Raw genomic sequence first — 23,514 nt, 5'->3', positions numbered from 1 at the left:
AGAGGGAGAGTGAGTCTAGGACAAATCAAGCTATCCAATTGTAGAGATTCAGCAAGAGAGAGTTTGAGCCTGAGCATTAGTGATTAAGGGAGCAACAGCAGTGATTTCCAGTGAAGTTCCAGTGTCGAAGAGTTAGCAGCAAGAGGGTCACATTATTTCTCAATGAGGCTGCACAGGGCCTGCGCAGAAGGCTTCAGAGGGCAGTTTGATTTGGCTGGAGAGGAGGTTGATTCAAGTGCTAGTGGCCGAAAGAGGTTCTAGAAGGCCAAGCGAGTCATCTCCAGAGGTTGAGTCACACAGAATGACAGAATCAAAGTAACTACACAGGCAGTGTGAGTAGAGCCTACGTAGAGGCAACGCAAAGGCTGATGCAGGGGGTTCGAGTGGCCCAAACAGAGCTAGATTTTGGAGCGAGATTAGTTATCGAGTGAGACAAATTGTCTCCCTAATATTTTGGCCAGATTATTTTGCTGGAGGATTGCCAGTTTGGGCATCCAAATATTGTACTCAGATTTTGTTGTTGTATAATAAAATAAACCCTCATCTCTTGCACCATTTTTCCTAGTTAGGTTTTCCCGGGGACTTTTGTCCAAAAATATTGGTGTCATTTTTATTGTGTGCGCATCTATTTTCTCAGTTCCAGTTTATTTTTCCGCAGCGTAATTTTATTGTGAAGAATTGCAATGTGATTTATTCGTTATTTGTCGTAACAAATAAACTGCATAATTAATCAGCTAGAAGAATAAATTTCCAATTGCTGCAATTTAAGGAAATTTCACAAAGAGCATATTCAGCCACTGGCTACTATCCACCTCCATAATTTAGCTCTCTTCTTGGACTAACATACACCCCTTCGAATTGGCAGGCAGGGAGTGGAAGTTGAAAACATAATCCTTAGGGATTATGTGAATTTGGATTATTCAATTGAGAGAGATAAAAAGTCTCAAGAGAGTGCAAAGAGTCATGAGGAGTCCAAGTGACCTCCTGGAAGATGAAGCCAAGGGTCATGAATTGATGTATTTATGTTTATCACATGAATAAGAAATGCATCACACACTTATCATTAATCAACTCTCCATTCTCATGGGTCTAAAGCGAAATATTAATATGGAAATTCCTTACCATGATTTTGTACTTGTGTATGTGTGTATTTTCTCAAGTTAACCCAAACCAACCACTTGCCAAACCTCCTCCCCCAAAAAACTCAAATCTGTCACCTGGATGGGACTCCTTTTTCTATCTTTCATCCAAATCTCTAACTGCTCTCAAACCAATTTGTGGCAGAATGGAAAATTGATATACTGACCTAGATGCTTACTAACACATCAATTCTAATAAAGTAGCTGAAAATATAAACCCCATCATAGTAAGTGATGCACAAAATTGAAGAAAGCATACACAGAGATTCCCATGAAATCATATAAGCATAAAACAAGTAAATATGACATGTACTCTAAAGTTTCAACCATCCAGGAAGACATGCAATGCACAAAAACAAACACACTGCAGAATAGAATTTTAGGCATAGTATGAGAAGGCACAGTAGCAAATATGCAACTTGGTACCAAAAAGCACCTGTCAAGGCCAGCTTTAATCCTGTCTCAACATCAGGAAATGAACGAGCTGGAACTCCTGGTGTATCCAAAACAAATATGCTAGGGTGGTGTCCAATCTGCAAGACAAAATTAACTGTTCATCTTCCTTGATAGCCTTTCATTAGTCTCAGAATTCAGTAAAGACCCAAGTGATCCTTGCCTACTTCCATTTTGTTTTTCTGAACATCTAGATCTGATGACCAAAAATAACCATAAAAAAAGTGACACGAGAACCAACAAGAAATCTTAAAAGAGACACGCTGACTAAGAATAAGTAGGGAACAACAAGCATTCAAAATAGCAGCTTCATTTGATCTGGTAACATCAAATAAGCAGTGGAATGAACAACCCTCATCTTAATATTCATCACCTAATAATGCCAGACCTTGAAACCCTTAATATCTTCTGTAACACATGGCAAAGGACCAATAGTTGCCCGTTTCAGCTTCTCCAGCGCTACAAAAGAACATCATCATAAACAGCAAATGAAGTATTCAAGGATATAAATAAAAGTTGTTGAACGAAAATATCAGGTCCTGTGATATAAAACAGACTAATAATTCAATCATATAAGCAAAAAATAACATAAAAATACCTGGGAAACGTGTACGAGCAATCTGATGCAGGGAGTTGATGAGAGCTGACTTTCCAATATTCGGTATTCCAACAGTCATTACAAGTACTGCAGGTTTCTTTGAGCTGACTTCATTCAGCTGTGCTTGCAAATAGTGCAGTAGCTGCATGCAGAAAATCCTTAATAAGAATTCCTTCAAAATCTGTCCCTGTAATTTTTGGGTCAATATGAAATGATGCTGACAATAAAATTATTGATGGGCCTCACTGCACTCACTAGTACAAACTTAAATGATGATCATTTGAGCCAGGGAATCAAAGTTTAATAAAGTAACATTAATATGTAATAAAAATCACATTATGTTAAGCGACCAGCTATTGATCAATCCAGTGTCATTAAAATTAAGTGATAGTAGTTAGGTAGTCCCAAGGGTTAGCTCAATCAGTTGAACCATCTGCCCAAGGCATGCTACCAAAAGGGAAGCCATAGATCACAGTTTCAAATCTGGTCAAGTCCCTTAGGGTTACCAGCAGCTTTTGTGGGTGGTCATTGAGCCTCCCTCCATCCAAATAACCTTGAAAAAGTGTTGAGAAGTGTAACTAGGTTCAATATTCATAATGACATGTGTAATTGTGATTTTATGTAATTGATGCAAAGAAAAAATAAAATCATTATTGTAATGTTTGTCTTATGGGTTTCATGAGCAAGGAATTTTATTTTTAGGTAAGGCTCCCATTGTGAGCCCTTAGGATTGGTCATAAAGTCAAATTGAGTCAATGTCATGTATGAAGGACCCTTCTTGGGCATGTTACAAGTTTGTATGAGTCATTAAAAGAATAAAAAGGCCCTCCAAGACCAAGCTCAAACACCTCCATTAAGTCGGCTTCAAGTTAGAGTAAAGGATCCACATCAAAGGACGTGTCGGCTCAAATACAACTCATGTAGGCTTATTTTCAAGGGAAACCACTATAAATAGGCAGCTCGGCCTCATTTCAGAACCAACAATTTCGTGTTGTAACATGTAACTAGGTTCGGTCTTCATAATGACATGTAATTATGATCTTTGTAAATGATGAAATAAAAAGAATAAAATTATTTTTATGCCTTGCTTCATGGGTTTCATGATCAAGAGTTTTTATTTCTAGATGGCTCGCATTGAGAGCTTTAGGATTTCTCAAAGAGTCAATGTCACGTATGAAGATATGTCAAAAGTATTTTAGTTTATAGGACTGTCAAAATAGCCCTCCAAAAGACAAGCACGGATCTCCTCTTTAAGTTGGCCTGCAAGATGAATTAAATAACACAAGTCAGCTCACAAATAAGACACGTCTCTTCATGTATACAATTCAGCTTATTTATGGACAAACTACTATAAATACCCAGCTCGGATCTTCGCATAAGGACAGAAGAAACTCGGATAGCTCTGCAATTTCGGTGGGTAATAACAGTGAATGAACTTCGCAGATCTGGGTCTTTCGGTGGAGAAGACAGTTCAGATTTCTTATGTAGTTTCGGTGGGCAATCACAGTGAAAAGTTCAATGGCAAATCACAGTCAGATTCTCGCATACCTCTGTGATCTCAGATGGGTGAGAGCAGAAAGAAGTTTTGATGCACATCTCTGTGATCTCGGATGGGTGACAACGAAATGTAGTTTAGATTACAGTTCGGATCTCTTTGATTACAGTGACAAAGTGCAGACAGTTCGGAGAAGGAATGAAGGTACAGCGAAGAAGATTAAGGACCAAACACAGGGACAGTAATTCAAAAGGAGAGTTTCGATACCTCAATAAGAAGATTACAGGTTGGTCAAGGACATAGATACCACAGTGATGATCTCGGTATAATCTCTGTCCTACAGCAAAGAGGATTCGATGTTAACCCAGGAAGGTGATCACTAGCATATGACAAGGTCTCGGTATTATCACATGGGGAACCATAGACATGAAGAAGATCGAAGTGGAAGAGAATCGAAGAAGGCTGACTATCAAGAAGACTTGTGTCTTGGTCTTGGAGAGGCTACTAGGTCAAGGGTCTTGGTCTTGGTATTCGTCAATTGGAATCTCTATAAGAAGAATTTGTGCGGGTTTTCCTTTGAACAAGTGACAGGTTTTGGCCCTGGCTCATCACTTACATGTTGTGTCTCTTGTCTATTTATGTTCTTGTATTGGTTATTGTCCGATGAAGAACACTAAGAATCTAACGTAAAGAAGAATCTAATCTAGTCAAGTAAAAAGCATTCACAAGCAGTCACCAAAGAAAACAAATCAAATAATACTAATGCCCTAGATTTCTCAACATTTCGGTCAAGGTCTGAAGTGAGAAAAGAAGTGCAAAGTTCACAAGGAAAGTAGCCCTATAACCAGCGAGAAGAAGGAAAGGAAGATCAAGTTGTTTGGCATTGTCCTTGGGCTAATATCTTCACACGTTTTGCAGAAAACTAGGGTTTCTGCAGTTGTATATCAGTCCAAATGATCACCAAAAGGGTCTCCTCATCAGCTCCACTACTAGCTGAATTCACCTAGAAGAGTCCTCAAGAATAGCGAAGGAAGGAAGGCATCTCCAAGTTCGTTCTCACTCCTCACACGTGTGAAACTGCAGAAGTATGGACTGCAGATCTATGGAAAGAGACCAAAATTTCAGAAATGCAAATAGTTTGACTTGCGTTGACCAAAGGAGGAGGAAAGAGCAATAAGTTTGATTCAAGGATGATCTCATTAAGGAAGGTTTGTGACTTGGTCTTGGAGAGACAAATAGGCCAAGGGTCTTGGTCTTGGTATTCGTCAATTGAAGTCTCTATAAGAAGAAGAATTCGTTTGGGTTTTCCTCTCAAGTGGGAGAGGTTTTGGCCCTGCCTAATAGCCTACATTTTGTGTCTCTTGTCTCTTTATTGTTTATGTTTTGGTAGTTGTTTGATGAAAAAGAACACTATAATAATCTAACTAAAGAGAAGATCCTAATCTATTGAAGTAAAAATCATTCACAAGCAGTTATCATTAATAGAGAAATCACCTAATCTTGATGCCCTAGATTTCTCAACATGGTATCAGAGCTAAGGTGACAAAGTCAAGGAAGGGCATCTTATCATGGGACGCTCAAGGATCAAATCTCGAGAAAGGCATCATAGTGTCCCAAATGGAACAATTTGGGGTTTTCTTGAAATTTGTAGAAAATAGCTTCAGAAATTTAAGCCGTCAATACCATAAACAATTTGCACAAATCAAACCACAAAATTTACGACAAAAACGGGAAATATAATTTGGAACTAAATAATAGACAATATAAACATGCAGAAGATATCAACCTTATCTTATTAATGTGTAAATAAGATAGTACACAAGCAGGAATATGGATGAGATGATGGCCCCAAATATATCTACAATAATGGCACAATTGGCCTCCAAAACAAACTGAAAATCAATATACTGCAACATATGAACCCTGAATGGATCCACCAAGGGAAGAGATGGGTGCTCGCCCACTCTCACTGAATCACCCAAGGGTTTCTGTTGTGGAGCTACTGCTGAAGTAGAGAATCGGGTTCTTAAAACCTCACCACAAAGACAATACAAAAATCCAAGATGTCTCCAAATGATCTCCCCTTTCTCTTTTATAGATATGATGGATAGATCTCCAAGCCTCTACAAGCATCTTATTTTATTATTTTATTATTATTCTAGAAGCTCCTCCATTAACTTTATCTTGAATGACTTTTTAATTTAATTTTATTTCACTTAAGTCACTTTTGCGCCTTTTCCTCCAATTAATTATTTTTCCTTAATTAAATAACTAATTAAAACCATTTTTAATCAAGGAAAATGGTAAATTTCCCACCATACTCTCTTCGGCCACTAGAAATCACTTCTCAACATCCCATCTCATAGATATTTTCATTCTGGTTCCAACGGGCTATTACACTAAGGTGTTCTATCAAATATTCCTCTCGGAATGCCACCTTGAGCGTAATTAATTCAGTTATTCCCAAGGCCCTAATAATAACCCCATTTTACGGGAATTATCAAAAAGTCACGGAACCAAAAACAAGATGTGCAGAACTACTCATGATGATGAATATGCCAAGTGAATGCCATGGGACCCCATAAAAACTCCTCAAAACCCCACCAAGAGCCCCTAGGCCCGTTGATGGCACCAACCTGCACCTGTGACCTGTCTGCCCCCAACTCTGAAAGTCCATCCTATCCATGTCATAAGGAACAATAAAAAAAGGGACATTACAAATCCTCCCTCCCCAAGATTGCTTGCCCTCAAGGAAAGTTTTTGCGGTCATCATTAGGTTCTTCAAATCAGATAAGTGCAAAGAGTCAATTCCCTACCTCTAGCTCTTTCTGCAAATCCCTTATTTGCTCCAGTTGTAGGATGGCATGTATCCCCTTTGAAAAGGGTTTGTTGTTCGGTTTTTCTCTTTGATCCAAGGAAGCATTGCAACTCCAAGCACCTAGTGCAAGTGATTTTTCAAACTGTAGCTAGTACCAACTTCTTTCAAAGTCATTAAAGGTTTTTTTGAGATTTTCAAAAGTCTCCTCAAATCCCATCATTTTGCAGCAAGAGTGACAATGTTGTACAGAATTTGACTCAACCTCTACTCAACTTTACATGGCATCAATAATCAACATACTCAGACTATGACTATACAACGCACATAGCAGTGCAGGGCTACTATAACATACCAATATAATCATTCAGCCAACACATACAACCTCACACTGCTCACAACAATACCCTGCCCCAATAGATAAATCTAGCTCTAACAGATAAATTAGGCTATAGCAAATAAATTGGGCCCCAATAAATAAACTAGGCTCCAGTAAATAAATTGGGCTCTAGCAAAATAATTTCCGCACAACAAGATGAATTCATCCCAGAATAATTTCGGCCCTGCAAGAGAAATTCAGTACAACAAGATAAATTTGGCCCAACAAAATAACCCAAATAATTATTTCACACTGCCCAGAAATTATGTTGTTGTTGTTGAAGATGAACTGGTGTTTTTTCCCTCAATACTAATCCAAAAATTCTGAAAATTTAACCCGGAGCTCCACACACCAAACTCATAAAAACCCATAAATGGTTTGGCTTGAATCTAAACCGAGATCAAACCCACCAAGTGGTGTGAATTTCCCAATTTACCAATAAAACGAACTGCTGAAGGAATACCGATTTACAGCCCGAATACTACCCAGAAAATTCTGAAATTTTAACCACGAACTCCTCTCATAAAACCCAGAATTTTTTTGGGTAGATTCCAGAAGATACAGAAAGCCCCAATTTAGTGCAAGCTTCCTACTCCGCCCAACTCTGCACACTACTTACTCCAAATAAGATAAATTTGTACCACAATGCTCCTACACTTTAGTCCAACAAATTCACTGCAAAATCATTGGCTTAAATGAGATAAATCTCTTGCAAAACCTCTGAAAAATAAACTAGGCTATGACAGATAAACTAGGCCCAACAAATAAACTCAGCCCCAATAGATAAATCTGACTCTCGCAAATAAACTAGGCTTGGGAAAATAAATTGGGTTCCAACAAATAAACTCAACCCAACAAATAATTTCAGCCCATCAAGAGAAATTCAACACAGTAGAATAATTTTGGCCCTACAAGATAAATTTGGCCTAGCAAAATAATCTCGGTCCAGAAAGATAAATTCGAACTAGCAAAATGAATTCGGCCTAACCGAATAACTTCAGCCCTGCAATAAATCCGGTCCAACAAATTTATTTATTTTGACGCACCTGCAACAATTATCCTCCGGCAAATAGATTAACAATTTGTAATGACCCATCTTGAATTGCAGACAAAATAAGGATATTAGCATGTATACGAGGCATGCATATGATAGCTACACTAGTATACATACTATTTGATTTAAAATATTCAATAATACAACACTCATATGTTTAGGAATTACATCATTACTCATGACTACACATACTGCTCATTACGTCATAAAAAATAAACAATATTCTGAATTCAATATAATCTCAATTTTATATAAATTTAAACTATAAAATAAAGTTAGTTCTAAAAATAAATCTAAAATCTAAAGCCGATTATAAATATAATGAATATGGGTTATATACATTACAAATTATATCAATATTAAATATATATAAATTATGACAATAAATATATTAAATAACAAAACATACCCCATATCAGTATATGCCATGGGCAAAGAGCATTATGTAATAATACACTAACACCATACCATATAAGTAAACCCATATCATAAAATTAAACTCAAGCACACATGTCAACATGACACTATTTGGGAAGTTAGACAACACACAACGGAGAGGATTTGAGTTGTCACCATGGAATGTGGTGGAAGTATCCATTGACAAATCATGGAAAAAGCGGTGACCACCAAGAGGGATTATATACAAGAATGGGGGGAGAAGAAAGGGGATAATTTTTCTGTGGAAACAGTGAGCGTAATAGAGGCAGAACCACAGTGAAAAGGGAATCAGTGGGTTGAGTTCGCCGTGAGATCGGGATTTGAGGACTGTTCTTGGGGTTTTGGGCACGGGGGCCAGTATTCTTCAATTTTGAAGTCTTTTGAATCTAGGAACCAGCTAGGTTGATCCCAGATAGGCTGGGAGGAAAGGGTTGGTTTGGTAGCCGCAGAGGGAGCAACGACAACTCGGAAGCGTCTTCAAATGGGATATATAGGTAAGTATATGCAATTAAATTAGTAATTTAGGTATATTTTGATTTCCGGTAAATTTCAAAAGTAGTATTGTGTAGTTAAAGTTTCAAAATTAGGAATTTATACTATTTGGTTAAAATTATATAGTTACGGGTTTAGAATAAATTCTCTGGTTAAATTGCCCAATTCGAGCCTTACACAATTTTAATCCATAAACATTAATAGCTTGTTTCTCCAACAAAACATATTTTACTACAACAAAATCACAGGTTCGACTAATAGAAGAATTTAATCTCGCTTCATCTGGAAATAATTTCCTTTCAGCACCTCCAATATAAACCCTCAAATAATCTGCAATTAAAACCCTCAGGCTGGCAGGAAAACCAGCTCTGATACCACTGTAATGTCCCAATTTGGGGTATTTTTGAAATTTGTAGAAAATAGCTTCAAAAATTTAAGTCATCAATACCATACACAATTTGCACAAATTAAACCGCAAAATTTATGGCAAAAACGGGAAATAGAATCTACAACTGAATAATAGACAATATAAACATGTAGAAGATCTCAGCTTTATTTTATTAATATGTAAATAAGCTAGTACAAGAGCAAGAATATGGTTGAGATGATGGCCCCAAATAGATCTACAATAATGTAACAATTGGCCTCCAAAACAAACTGAAAATCAATAAACTGCAACCTATGAACACTGAATGGATCCAACAAGGGAAGAGATGGGTGTTCGCCCACTCTCACTGAATCACTCGAGGGTTTCCATCCCGAGGCTATTGTTCAAGTAGAGAACTGGGTTCTCGAAACCTCACTACAAAGACAATACACAAATCCAAGGTATCTCCAAATGACCTCCCCTTCCGCTTTTATAGATCTAATGGATAGATCTCTAAGCCTCTAGAAGCATCTTATTTTATTATTTTATTATTATTCTAGAAGCTCCTCCATTGACTTTATCTTAAGTGACTTTTAAATTTAATTTTATTTCACTTAAGTCACTTTTGTGCCTTTTCCTCCAATTAAATATTTTTCCTTAATTAAATAACTAATTAAAGCCATTTTTTATCAACGAAAATGGTAAATTGTCCAACATACTCTCTCCGGCCACTAGAAATCACTTCTCATCGTCCCATATTGTAGATCTTTTCATTCCATTTCCAACGAGCTATTACACTAAGGTATTCTGTCAAATATTCCTCTTGGAATGCCACCTTGAGCATCATTAATTAGGTTATGCCCAATAATAGCATTGTTTTACGAGAATTAGTAGAAAGTCACGAAACCAAAAATAAGATGTGCAGAACTGCTCATGATGATGAATATGCCAAGCGAATGCCATCGAACCACATAAAAACTTCTCAAAACCCCTCCAAGAGCCCCTGGACCTGCTGATGACACCAACCTGCACATGTGACCTCTCTGCCCCCAACTCTGAAAGTCCATCCTATCCATGTCATAACGAACACCAGAAAAAGGGGCATTACACAAAGCAAATCTAGAAGATCATCTTGGAGCCAAGATCTACAAAGAAGTGTCAAAACACTAGATCGAAGAAGAAAGTTTACACCAGCAAGAAGTCTTGGAATCCTCAAGACATCTCAAGAGACCACAAAGACCCTACTCAAGTTGAAGGACTTATACATTAAGTTTCTTTCTAGAGAAGCAAGATCAAGGAAGTTGTCATCATCTTCAGAAGTTCTAAGGTAGTTTCCTCTCGTTGAATCAAGGACCTTACCATTATAGAAGGTCATCCAAGAAGCATCAAAAAGTCATCATTGATCATCACCAACAAGGGCATCTCCATCAAAGGATCTAAAGTGATCTCCTTCTTTGTGAATTCAAGGATCACTCTTGAGGAGACCTATCCTCATCAAGGAGAAGTTCTCTATCATCTATATTATCATCAAATTCAAGGAGGTAGCAAGTGGAACAAGCATTTTCACAAGTAAGTTTTGAATCTTTCAGAATGTATTTTTGCAAGGAAAGCGACAAATTGGTTGGGGCTTCAAACTATCTTGCATGGAAGAAGAGGATAGATCTAAATCTCATTGAAAATGAGCTTATGGATCATGTCAAAGGATCTATCATCAAAACAACAAAAGAAGATGCTCAAGCACTTGCAAAGTTTATGAAAGGGGACATGAGGGCTCAAAGGATCATAGAATTCATCAAGGATCCCCTCATTCCATATGTATCTAAACTCGACACCTCAAAAGAAATATATGACAAATTGGTAGAGTTGTTTTATGTAAGCAATGCAGGAGAAGTTATCTAAGGCAAGAACTCTACAAGTTAAAGATATCAAAAGAATAAGGAATAGCCTCATACTTTATGAGGATATCTGAGATAAGGGATCAACTTCAAGACCTGGGAGAAGTAATGTCTGACAAGGTGATGACCACTGTAGTAATAAATGCACTACCAAAGGAATAGGGTAACTTTACTTCAAGCATCTATGGGAAGAAAGAAGCTACTCCATTCCAAGATCTATGGTCATTATGTAAGATTGAAGAAACCAGGCTGAAGGCTAAAACTGATGTGGGATCCAGTGAGCAAAATCAAGCATATGCTACTATGACAAAGAGAAGAGGAAAGTCTAGGAAATTTGGCTCTCAGAATAAGAGAAGGAACATGGCTAAGATTCAATGCTATGGATGTCAAGAATATGGGCATTACAAAAGAGATTGTCCTAAGCTCAAGAAGGACAATAACAAAAGAGGTAGAGAAGAAGCCCATATCACCGAAGAAGTGGAGGAAGCTAAAAAGAAGAAGTCCAAGAAAGAGGAAGTAGGAGATCTCTACTATGATTGAGATAGTCTTCCTCACCTAGTTCTTTTCAAGTTCCTATTTTCAAGATATGGCTATCACTAAGGAAAATGATAGGATGTTGTTGATTTTTGGGTAGCATCGAATGTGCTCTAGCTCCGAAATTTTGTGGAGGGACTAGAACACATGAGATATCCAAGGCCCAGAAATCGTTTGGTGAAATTCCACCCGGATTTTATTTTATTAAAATAATTAATATTTTTAATGGGGTTCCAAAGTCTAAACTTAGGAAAATTTAAATATTAATAGGTGTTAATGTAAATATGGGTGAGAAGCTTCTAAGAGACTAGGATCAAATCTAATTTAATCTTAGCTATTGATTAGAGATTAGATCACGGTCGTTGATTTCTCAACAGGAAAAGTATAAAGTAAGACTTGGGGTCAATTGGAGAACACGCACAAAGAGATTGAGGAAATCGATTTTCTGAGGTGAGAAGTTCTCAGGAGGAAAATCAATTGGGGAGACCTTGCAACTGAGGGGCAGGGATAGTTTGGGAATACTGACAGAGAGGCGGAGAGAAGCTTGTGGAGGCAGCGCAGTAGCCAGGAGAGCTTACGCTGGGCCAGTTTGGGCCCACACAGCCTTGACGCAGAGCTAGAAGGGCCCGCGCAGAGGAGAATGTTGCCTTCCACACAGAAACCTAGAACTGCCGAAACAGTCGGGAAAGCTAACGCAGTGGGCAGAAGAGTTGATGCGGAGCCTCAAAGAGCTACACACAAGCCCGCGCAATTATTGCGAAGGGGCAACGCAGTTGTAGACGAGGCTAGCTCGTTTTGCTATTGTATTTCTCTGTCACTAGTTTGTCGGGAGGGCAACCAGCATTTGTATTCAAAACTACTGCGTAATAATAGAAAACCCTCAGAGCTGTTGCACCGATTTTCCTGCATTGGGTATTTCTGGGGACGTTTAGTCCAAAAATAAGTGTCCTTTGTGTGATTGTCTCATTTATTTTTCAGTACTTGATCTGTATATTGGTGTAGGTGTATTTGCATTAATATTTTCTGAATATTTTCGAAAATAACTTGTTAAAATGAACACAAGTAGGTAATACAATCAGTGTACTACAGTAGGATTTCAGAGTGATTGTAGATCAAGGAGGACTAAAGCCATCAGTGAAAGGACAGAGGAAAATATGTGCGTGAAGACAGTTGTCCCGAGTGACAACGCAGTTTCAGGCCAAGAGAGCAGAGGAGGGGTGATGCAGTCACCAAGGGAGACTCACACGGAGCCTATGTCAGCCTGATTGGGTGACGTTGTTGCTGCAGAGGGCAACACAGAGACTGTTGAGTCTTGTTTTTCCAGTTGTCGTGGCTAGAGGTGCAGTGCAAATTTTATCTGGAATTGTTGGTGGGGTGTTGATTCTGTTGGTGCAGAACAGTACCTAGTGGGGCTGAAGCAAGGTAGAAGGAATTAGTTCCTCAGAAGATTTCTTGCCAAGGAATCTAGATCCAGTGTTGAGTAGTAGCAAAGATAGATCAGGGAGGGGTGGTTCGACAATTGTTGGAAGAAGGATTTCCGTGAAAGAAATCGAAATTCAGAGGGAGCTTGTTCCTTAGAGGATTTCTAGCGCCAAAGAAATCCAGATACAAGTTTTGTTGGGGCAGCAATGAAAGAGGGAGAAGAGAACTAGTTCGACATTCATTTGAGCAGAGATGGTCGTTAATGGACTGAGGGATCAAGACAGGTTGGATGGAGCATCCAACTTCGTCATCTGGAAGGCCAGGATCCTGGCAGGTTTGGATAAAAATCACATCAAGGATTATGCCTTGAGGACGGTTGTTGTTCCAGTCGGTGTTGATCCTCTCAAGAAGTACGAGGAGGCTCAGGCGAAAGCGAAGTGCATGATCTTGGACAGGGTCAAGGATCATGTGATCCCACATATTGCTGAGAAAGACATAGCAAGGGAAATGTGGGAGGCCTTGACCACTTTGTACGAGGGAACTTTCGTTCAGTGGAAGATGTTGCTTGAGAGTCAGTTGAGACAGTTTCAGATGCAAAAGGGAGAAGAAATCAATCCTTTCCTTCTTAAGTTGCAAAGGATCCGAGACCAGCTAGCTTCCGTAGGGTCTACACCAGATGCTGAATTCATGATCAGGACTGCCTTGAAATCAATCACTGAACACTGGGAAACCTTTGTCCAAAGCATCTTGGGCAAGGCTTCTCTTCCCAGTTGGGAGGAGATGTGGCATCTCTTCAACAAGAAGAGATCAAACGATTGACCAAGGCGGGAAGCAGCAGCAAAGGGATCAGAATCAAGAAGGAGGAAGAGGAGGATGTAGCTCTCGCATCAACGGGACAGCAAGGGCAGCAGAAACGGAAGAAGAAGGGCACATCTAAAGTCGGATGCTTCATATGTGGAGAAATGGGTCATTTCGCCACACAGTGCCCTCGGAACAAGGGCAAAGAAGAGAAGTCTAACTCAAAGGCTGCTCCAGCGAAAGCTAACAAAGAAGACAATGATGATTGCGCCATGAGTGCTCGTGCACCTCTAGAGAAGACGTGGGGAGATATTGAGTTGTAGTCGGGAGGACTACAATAAAGGGAACAGGATCCTTGAGGTACCCAAACTCTTGGATCACATACGGCTACAAGAGCCCCTAACGACTGTAGCAGAATGATGGGAGTCAGTTGGTGCAAGGGATGATGGAGCAACAGTGGCAAAGCTAGATTGCCAAAGTCTAACGCAGCACAGTAGAGTGTTGCAACAGTGCGGGAGGCACAAAGCAGATACAAAAGTAGCGCAGTAGCATCAGAGGGTCAGCACATATTAGCAACAAAGGTAGCTTTAGAATCTAGGGGCATCCAAACTGATGAGCATGTCAACTTTTGGCTGACTATTCAGTTGCTTACTTCTTAGCAACTGAGTTGCAGTGCAGCTGTTAGTAGTGGCAGTGTTAGGGGCAGCATGATGCAGCATATTGAGAGGGAGCTGCAATATAGATGCAACAGTGACAGTGGCAGTGTCATGGGCAACAGTACAGATTGCAGCAGCGCAGTGGATGAAGGGCAGCAGGCCAAGCATCAGCAGCACAGAGGACCGATGTCATGGATCAATGTGATACTTCTGCTGGGAAGTATTGCTAGAGCACATTCCTCGCTAAGAGGGAGTGTTGATTTTTGGGTAGCATCAGATGTGCTCTAGCTCCGAAATTTTGTGGAGGGGCTAGAACACATGAGATATCCAAGACCCAAAAATCATTTGGTGAAATTCCACCCAGATTGTATTTTATTAAAATAATTAATATTTTTAATGGGGTTCCTAAGTCTAAACTTAGGAAAATTAAAATATTAATGGGTATTAATGAAAATATGGGTGAGAAGCTTCTAAGAGACGAGGATCAAGTCTAATTTAATCTTATTCGTTGATTAGAGATTAGATCACAGTCGTTGATTTCTCAATAGGAAAAGTATAAAGGAAGGCTTGGGGTCAATTTGACAACACACATAGAGAGATTGAGGAAATCGATTTTCTGAGTTGAAAAGTTCCCAAGAGGAAAATTGACTGGGGAGATCTTGCAACTGAGGGGCAGGGATAGTTCGGGAATACTGACAGAGAGGCAGTGAGAAGCTTGTGGAGGCAGCGCAGTAGCCAGGAGAGCTGATGTTGGGCCAATTTGGGCCCACGCAACCTTGACACCGAGCCAAAAGGGCCAACGCAAAGGAGAAAGTTGCCTTCCACACAGAAATTTGGAACTGTCGGGAACTACCAGAACAGTGGGGAAAGCTAACGCAATGGGTAGAAGAGCTAACGCAAAGCCTCAGAGAACTCCACACAGGCCCATGCAATTACCGCGAAGGGGCAGCGCAGTTGTAGTCGGGGCAAGCCAATTTTGTTGTCGGATCAGCTGAAATCTGTCGGGTGAAGTGAGGTAAAACTCACTTAGGTTTTCCGCGATTGTATTTCTCTGTCACTGGTTTGATAGAAAACCCTCAGAGCTGCTGCACTGGTTTTCCTGAATTGGGTATTTTCGGGGACGTTTAGTCCAAAACTAAGTGTGTCCTTTGTGTGATTGTCTCATTTATTTTTCAATGCCTGATCTGTATATTAGTGTAGGATGTAGTGTATTTGCATTAATATTTTCTAAATATTTCTGAAAATAACTTGTTAAAATGAAGAACACAAGTAGGTAATGCAAATCAGTTTACTGCAGTAGGATTTCTGACTTGTTAGATTCATAAATTTTCACAGATGCATCATAGCATCATACAAGCATTAAAAGCAAAAGCTCATGACATCATCATAGAGAAGCATGAAAGATAGTTGAAGTCTATGGCAGTCACCCATGGGAAGATATAGCTCTTGGAAACCTCATTAGAAACATAAGTGGTACTTATGGAAAAATCATCTAGTACAAAGCTCATCATACATCAGTCAAAAGGAAACATTTGTTGGATGAGGATACTCAAGATCCTCTATTGGAATCTTCGTCGGAAGGTTCACCAATCAAAAGGAAGCAAGGGTTTCATCAAGAATTCCAACTTGTGGAATTCATGGGATGATGGTATGATGACAAAAGAGGTGAAGCAAATCAAGGGATTGAAGTTCTTTCAATCAAGGAAGTTGTTGAAAGGAAGTCTAAGATGACCTAAAGGAAAATGAGGTATGTATGCTTGTATTCGATATTATAGAGTCATGTCATATGGTTGCAGGTAGCATGGATAAATGCTCTATCTCGAGAGCATAATCAAAAGAAAGGATCTCCTCCTTTGAAAGGATGTAGGAAGGCATGGGTCACACATTGTCTGGATGAAATCAACATAATATGTCCTCATATGGAATATGAGGTGGTTGACAGTAATTGGAGGAACTATGATTAAAAGTTCCTGGGAAGAAAAATGTGTGAAGAAAGAAAGGAAGAGATCATGAAATATGCAACTATGGAAAAGGCAATCAACATCCAAGGACTGAGAGATTTGACTAGGATATCTCCATGAAAGATATGAAGACTTTGATGAAGTCTGAAAAAGAAAGAGACCCTTGACAATATATATATTTTGGAGATGTGTCAATATGTATGCAGGATGCTGATGCAAACTAGAAGATGTCATGATGAAAGACCATCACAAAGGTAATTTTGATTTAATGTTCATTCCTTTATTTTTGAATGATATCTGGATGGGCTTATGCAGGGTTGCCAAGGGAAGATCTATGGATATCTTCCACCCATGATGTCCATGAAGTAGGATGAAAGATCTTTGAGGAATCACGGCATGAAGAAAGCAACATGACATGAAGGAAGCTAGATAGGAACTGATGGATCACTTTCCGATAAAAGGAATAATGACATGACTGACTCATGAATGAAAGTAATGGATGGTTTGTGCCCTGCGAAAAAGTCCCAAAACACGAAAACTCCTTAATAAAGAAGAGAAGTTTGTGACTTCGTGAGGACGAGTTCTTCAAGCAATTGTCCCATCATCTCCACCTAAGGAGCTATTGTAGGTACCTAATTAAGAGGGAGCCTGGAAACAAGTTTCTTACTTGGTAGAGACTTAGAAGAAAAATTCCTAAGACAAGAGGGAGCTTAGGTACATTCCTTCCATAGGAATGAGTTCATTCCTTCATTGGAATAGGTATGTCCTCCCTAATTAAGAGGGACAGAAAGACAAATCATTCTTGTCTTCACTTGGGAAGACAGAATGGAGGATTGGGTAAACATCTGGTATCTGATGCTCTTTGAGGATGAGTTAGGGCATCCAAGAGAAAAGTAGTCGTAGAGGACCAATATTCTTTGAGGACTGGGAATCCAAGATAAGAATAGTCCTGGTGTAACACACCTTAAGAACCTGGATGGGGTATGTTCTGAGAGAGACAATGTTGAGGGTGTCTATACATCATTGATCTCACCAGCATTGAGCTCAGATCTTGTGGAGATATAGAGTTGTTAGTCAAGGCCTTGCTATGTGACAATGCTGGTTGACATGATGCTAAACAGATGGGTTACCAATGCGACTCTTCCTATGAGAATTCTTCAAATTGAGAATGTCTAAGTACTTTGTATAGATAATGAATACCTCCCTAGTTAAGAGGGAGTGTTGAAAAGTGTAACTAGGTTCGGTCTTCATAATGACATGTGTAATTGTGATTTTATGTAATTGATGCAAAGAAGAAAAATAAAATTATTATTGTAATGTTTGTCTCATGGGTTTCATGAGAAAGGAATTTTATTTTTAGGTAAGGCTCCCATTGTGAGCCCTAAGGATTGGTCATAAATTCAAATTGAGTCAATGTCAATTATGAAGGACCCTTCTTGGGCATGTTACAAATTTGTATGAGTCATTAAAAGAATAAAAAGGCCCTCCAAGACCAAGCTCAAACACCTCCATCAAGTCGGCTTCAAGATGGAGTAAAGGATCTACATCAAAGGACATGTCGGCTCACATACAACTCATGTTGGCTTATTTTCATGGGCAACCACTATAAATAGGCAGCGCGGCCTCATTTCAGAAGCAAGAATTTCGATCAAGGTCTGAAGTGAGAAAAGAAGTACGAAGTTCACAAGGAAAGCAGCCTTATAACCAGCGAGAAGAAGGAAAGGAAGATCGAGTTGTTTGGCATTGTCTTTGGGCTAATATCTTCACACGTGTGGCAGAAAACTAGGGTTTCTACAGTAGTATATCAGTCCAAGAAAAGGTCACCAAAAGGGTCTCCTCATCAGCTCCACTACTAGCCGAATTCACCTAGAAGAGTCCTCAAGAATAGCGAAGGAAGGAAGGCATCTCCAAGTTCGTTCTCACTCCTCACACGTGTGAAACTGTAGAAGTACAGAATGCAGATCTGTGGAAAGAGACCGAAATTTCAGAAGTGCAGACAGTTTGACTTGCGTTGACCAAAGAAGGAGAAAAGAGCAATAAGTTTGATTCAAGGAGGATCTCATCAAGGAAGGTTTGTGACTTGGTCTTGGAGAGGAAAATAGGTCAAGGGTCTTGGTCTTGGTATTTGTCAATTGAAATCTCTATAAGAAGAAGAATCCGTTTGGGTTTTCCTCTCAAGTGGGAGAGGTTTTGGCCCAGGTTAATAGCCTACATTCTGTGTCGCTTGTCTCTTTATTGTTTATGCTTTGGTAGTTGTTTGATGAAGAAGAACACTATAATAATCTAACTAAAGAGAAGATCCTAATCTACTGAAGTAAAAAGCATTCACAAGCAGTTATCATTAATAGAGAAATCACCTAATATTGATGCCCTAGATTTCTCAACAAAAAGGGGGAATCCTACAAGGTTTTCCTTCAAAAAAAAAAAGATTATACTAGTTAGGCCAATTAAGTAATACAACTGCCTAATGTATGAAATAAAAAGTGATCTACTTCATTGTATGATTCCATTTTGTCAACAAGAATTGCTTGTGGTTGGTAAAGCAGGGGTGTTGTTATGCCCCCCACAAAGGTTCAAATCCCCCTAGATACATGTTTGCCCCTTGTTACAACAAAGTCTAGCACCACCAAATGATGTAAAGTCCCAAGCATCAAGGGGTTAGTTTTGAGCAACTCAGGAAGGCTACCCAATATCACCTTAGTAGCTCTTCCTCTCTCTTTAGGTTGCCTTTTTTCCAACTCAAAGGGGCTTCCCTAAAAGGTAGGATTGCTAAGGCTATGTATTGGAGACTATAGGTGATATGAGTAAGTCATAACAAATCATAGGTTGTGACATATGGAAAAATGGAAATGGGAATAAATGTAATGCAAGAAGAGGGACAAGGAAATGGGTTGATATGGGACCAATGCCCATCAATCTATGGGCTAATGGAGTCGTGAAACATTTCATAATTAAGGGAACTAGTTTATCACAATCAACTACTTTGCATAGTTTTATGGCAGAAAGGGCTAGTTTGCCACAATTAACCTTTGGGATGAAAGAACTTGTTGATGTGTTCATCATTTAGGTGTATACTTTAGGTAAAAGGAACTAATTTAATGCAATTCAACCCAAGATTTTGTTGGAAATTAATGTGTGAAAACTTAATCTTGGAGAGCTAGGGGTGCTACTCATCAAAGAAATATGAAGGTGTGGTCATATTAGGCAGAGTTATAATTCCATTTCAATAATTAGTTTATTAGATGAAGGAAATAAAACAGAATTATAACAGCAAGGAAAGCAAGAGGCAGAATCTCCTCACATTGATTTATTCCGAAATGAGAAAAAGAATTATCAATAGGCCTTCAAATTATAATGATAGCAAGAGGTTTTATACACATAATCAACAACAAAATTGAGAAGTGTGTACATAATCATATAACAAAGTAGATCAAAACCTCACTTCTTCATTAGCCTTCATGAATTTGATGTACAAGGGAGCTCTTTATCAATTTTCTCCATGCTCTACAATCTCCTATCACTTCTCTCTTACCTAACCCTCAAACTCCCAATTACAAGATACACTAATCTTGTCCTCATGGAAAAACAAGGTGGATACTTCATGACCAATGTCTTCTATATATGCAGCTACAATGTCTTCTTCAACAAATACACTACCCATTTCTAAAATATAAAATTAGAGTGGCTCATTGATATAGTGTGAGAGATATAGCAATAAAATATTCCTCCTAGGAGAATGCTCCATAACCAACCTCCAAAAATATGAAGTTGTCCACAAGATGCATGCAACCAATCCACATGCAAATATACAACAGACTCCATGGATGAATGTTCAAGATGGAGTAGCTAATCCCCAAAATAGTAAGTGATCTGCCACAAACAAGCAAATAAAAGGAGATAAGGGCCAATTAGGGCTTTGACCATGCCAAAACTCCATGAAATAAATAAATATACACCTCCGAGAATAGCAAAAATTGTCTCCACAGTTGCCAAGGATATGCCCAAATATAGTAAAATAACCAAGTAATTGCATGTAATGTGCCACCTTCCCCCTCCAAGCGTGAAAAGGAAACCAATGAAGTAGGGCACCCAAGCTATTAACCTTAATCTCAATAGATCAGATTAATTTAACCATTGAATAGTTAAATCGACCTCAACATCTGTGCACAAAGGTTAATGCTCAAATATAACCAGAGGCCCCTTCCAATTAGTCACCAACAAATTAAATCGCCATGAAGATGCATGTTGATGAGGGGTGCAATCTAATAAAGTGTTGTACCTTGTAAACTAAAGGTGTTCTCCCTAGCAAAACCTAACCATGATAACAATAAAGCATAAATTCCAACCTAAGGTGTACCACTACTAAGGGATAGTTACATCAAAAATTATCATCCAACCTTTGGAAAAAGGTAGATCGCAATCAAGTCATATGCAGTAACACCCCCACATGCAACCCTCGCTCTAACTCAAACATAGGAAATAACACATCAATGAGGGTACCAACATCATTATACATATTTCCCCTTAGGTGAATCAAGCAAATGTCACATCATTAAGTTATATCATGTTCAAATTTGATAACTAAAGAGTTTCCTACAATCCCAGCCTGGTTTTAATTTCACCTTATCACTCTCATTCAGTTAAATGCCCTTTCCCATAAACATACATTCAACATATAGAATTCTGGAAATGAAATTTTAAGATTAAAACACATGGAACTGTCAACACATGCTGAAAATAAATATGGACATAAACAGACCAGCAACACACATAAAAATACACACAAATTTTTGTTCAACTTAGACCCAGGGAAAACCCCTTCAATCTTATTCAGGGAAAACCTGTTTAGAGCTCTTCAAATTTATTTATCTTTCAAGTTCAAGAAAAATACATTTGCAGACAAAACAAAACAGCAAAATACAACTTATCTCTTCAACCCATAACTCCTTGAAAACCGTGCCCACTTTGCCTCGATTTTCCTGCCCATATCAAGCTGAAAATATGTATTGTACAGATACGATTGTACGAAATGTATTGCACGGATTTTGTACATACTGTAAGGATTTCCGTACAACTATACGATCTGTATGGATTTTTTTCAAACAAAAAAAAATTCAAAAACTCCTCTCGAATGGTGTGCAGCTCACAACAATAAAATGATGTTCATATTGTACCTTCTGTTGTCTTCTATGCCTAGATTTTCATGCCCTTCTTTGCCCAAAAATCACTCCTTCAGCTTGCTGCAACAAATTCCTCCTTCAGAACTTTTCTCCAGCTCTCAGCCTCCTTTCCCCAATCTGCTCATGAAGAATGAATGCAATCTCTCTTTTGTTTTCCCCCTTTTCTTTCCCTAAATGACTTTTGGGCAACCCTAAGATCTAATGGCTCATATTCATTTAGATCAAGGGATGAGAATAAATGTGCATTTAATTCTCACTTTCTATTTTTTAACTCACCCATTAAATAAAGTACTCACATTGTACTTTATGTTTAAAGTCACTTTTCAATTTATAATTTAACATTGACTTTACCACTTATAAAGTCACTTTCACTTTATAAAGTGACACTTAGGAAAAGAATTATTTTGGACATTTTTCCTTAGGTAGATACTAACCAATGGGAAACCACTTGTCCAAGGTACTTTAAAAATCAACACTCCCTCTTTCCGAGGAAAGTGTTTCTCACCACACCCATCTTGTCCCTGAAATGGGCATGCTCGCTTCTTGGCAAGGACTTCATGAGAACATCGGCCACCTGCTCATTTGTTGATATATACTCCAGCTTCACTACCCCCTTTTGAACATAGTCCCTAATGAAACGATATCTGATGTCAATGTGTTTTGACTGACACTGGATTCTCCGTGACTTTAATGCAACTTTGTTTATCACAATGACTAATCGTCGATCTCAACTCCTGATCAAATAGGTCGTACAACAACTTGCGGAGCGAAATGGCCTTACAACTAGCCTAGCTAGAAACCATATACTCAACCTCAGAAGAGCTCAAAGCGACTGATTTTTGCTTTCAACTGAACCACGACACAACTGTTGAACCCAATCCGAAGCAACATCCTGAAGTGTTTTTCCTATCAGAAGCACAGCCTGCCCAATATGAATCTATGTAACCTGCCAACCTCACTCCATCTCCCCGCCTATAGTCCAGAGCATAATCAACAGTCCCCTGAACGTAGCGAAGAATGTGCTTTGCAGCTACCTAGTGCACCATCCTGGGCTCAACCATGAACTGGCTAAGTGTATTCACTGTAAAGCATATCTTTGGCCTAGTGTTAACCAGATAAATCAAGCACCAAATAAACTGCCTATACAATGTGGGATCCACCAAAACTAGAATCTGAAGCAAGAAGCTTCTTCCAGTTGGTGACCATAGGTGTAGACATGGGTCTACAGTCTGCCATGTGAAATCTCCTCAACACATCCACAGCATACTGCCCCTACCCCAGAAAGATATGCCCCTCCTCCTGCCACACCTCAAGCCCCAAAAAGTAATGCATCAGCCCAATGTCCTTCATCTCGAACTCCATAGCAAGATCTTCCTTGCAAACACTAATCAATATCTTTGCCCTAGTAATGAACAACTCATCAACATATAGCACAAGAATGAGACAATCATCCCATACAACAATGTAGTATAGGTTCGGATCTGCATCACTCTTCGTGAAACCCATCTGCTGCAAGTAAGTATCAATCCTCAAATACCAAGCTCTCAGAGCTTGCTTAAGTCCGTAGAGTGCTCGCCTCAACCGACATACATGGGTCTCCCGCCCAAGTACCTCAAAGCCCTGTGGCTGCTCAACATACACCTCCTCCTCTATAACTCCGTTCAAAAATGTGGTCTTCACATCCATTTGATGGATCTGCCAACCCATTTCTGCAGCAATAGAAATAAGGGACCAGATAGAAGTGTACCGAGCTACGGGAGCGAAGGTCTCATCATAGTCAACTCCCTCTATCTGTGAGAACCCTCTAGCCACAAACCTCGCCTTGAACTTCTCAATGC

At 39.1% G+C, this 23,514-nt stretch overlaps 1 protein-coding gene across 2 annotated transcripts in view; it reads right to left on the bottom strand.

Annotated features, from left to right (window-relative positions):
- LOC149155030 (short integuments 2, mitochondrial-like) overlaps positions 1-23,514 on the bottom strand; it is a 363,396-nt gene that overhangs the window by 163,558 nt on the left and 176,324 nt on the right. For both annotated transcript variants that reach the window (XM_089443158.1, XM_089443159.1), the window contains exons 4-6: positions 2,191-2,332; positions 1,981-2,051; positions 1,576-1,672 (exon numbers count right to left, since the gene is read on the bottom strand). In XM_089443158.1, coding sequence (XP_089299284.1) covers positions 1,576-1,672; positions 1,981-2,051; positions 2,191-2,332 — 310 coding nt within the window. The remainder of the gene's footprint in view (positions 1-1,575; positions 1,673-1,980; positions 2,052-2,190; positions 2,333-23,514) is intronic.

The sequence above is a fragment of the Pinus tabuliformis genome, chromosome 9 (assembly GCF_031772625.1).
Source record: "Pinus tabuliformis cultivar Carrire ecotype Pingquan chromosome 9, CPIR1, whole genome shotgun sequence".
Classification (NCBI taxonomy): Eukaryota; Viridiplantae; Streptophyta; class Pinopsida; order Pinales; family Pinaceae; genus Pinus; species Pinus tabuliformis.
Note: the sequence above shows the minus strand (reverse complement) of the source record. Positions and strands in the feature narration are given on the sequence as shown.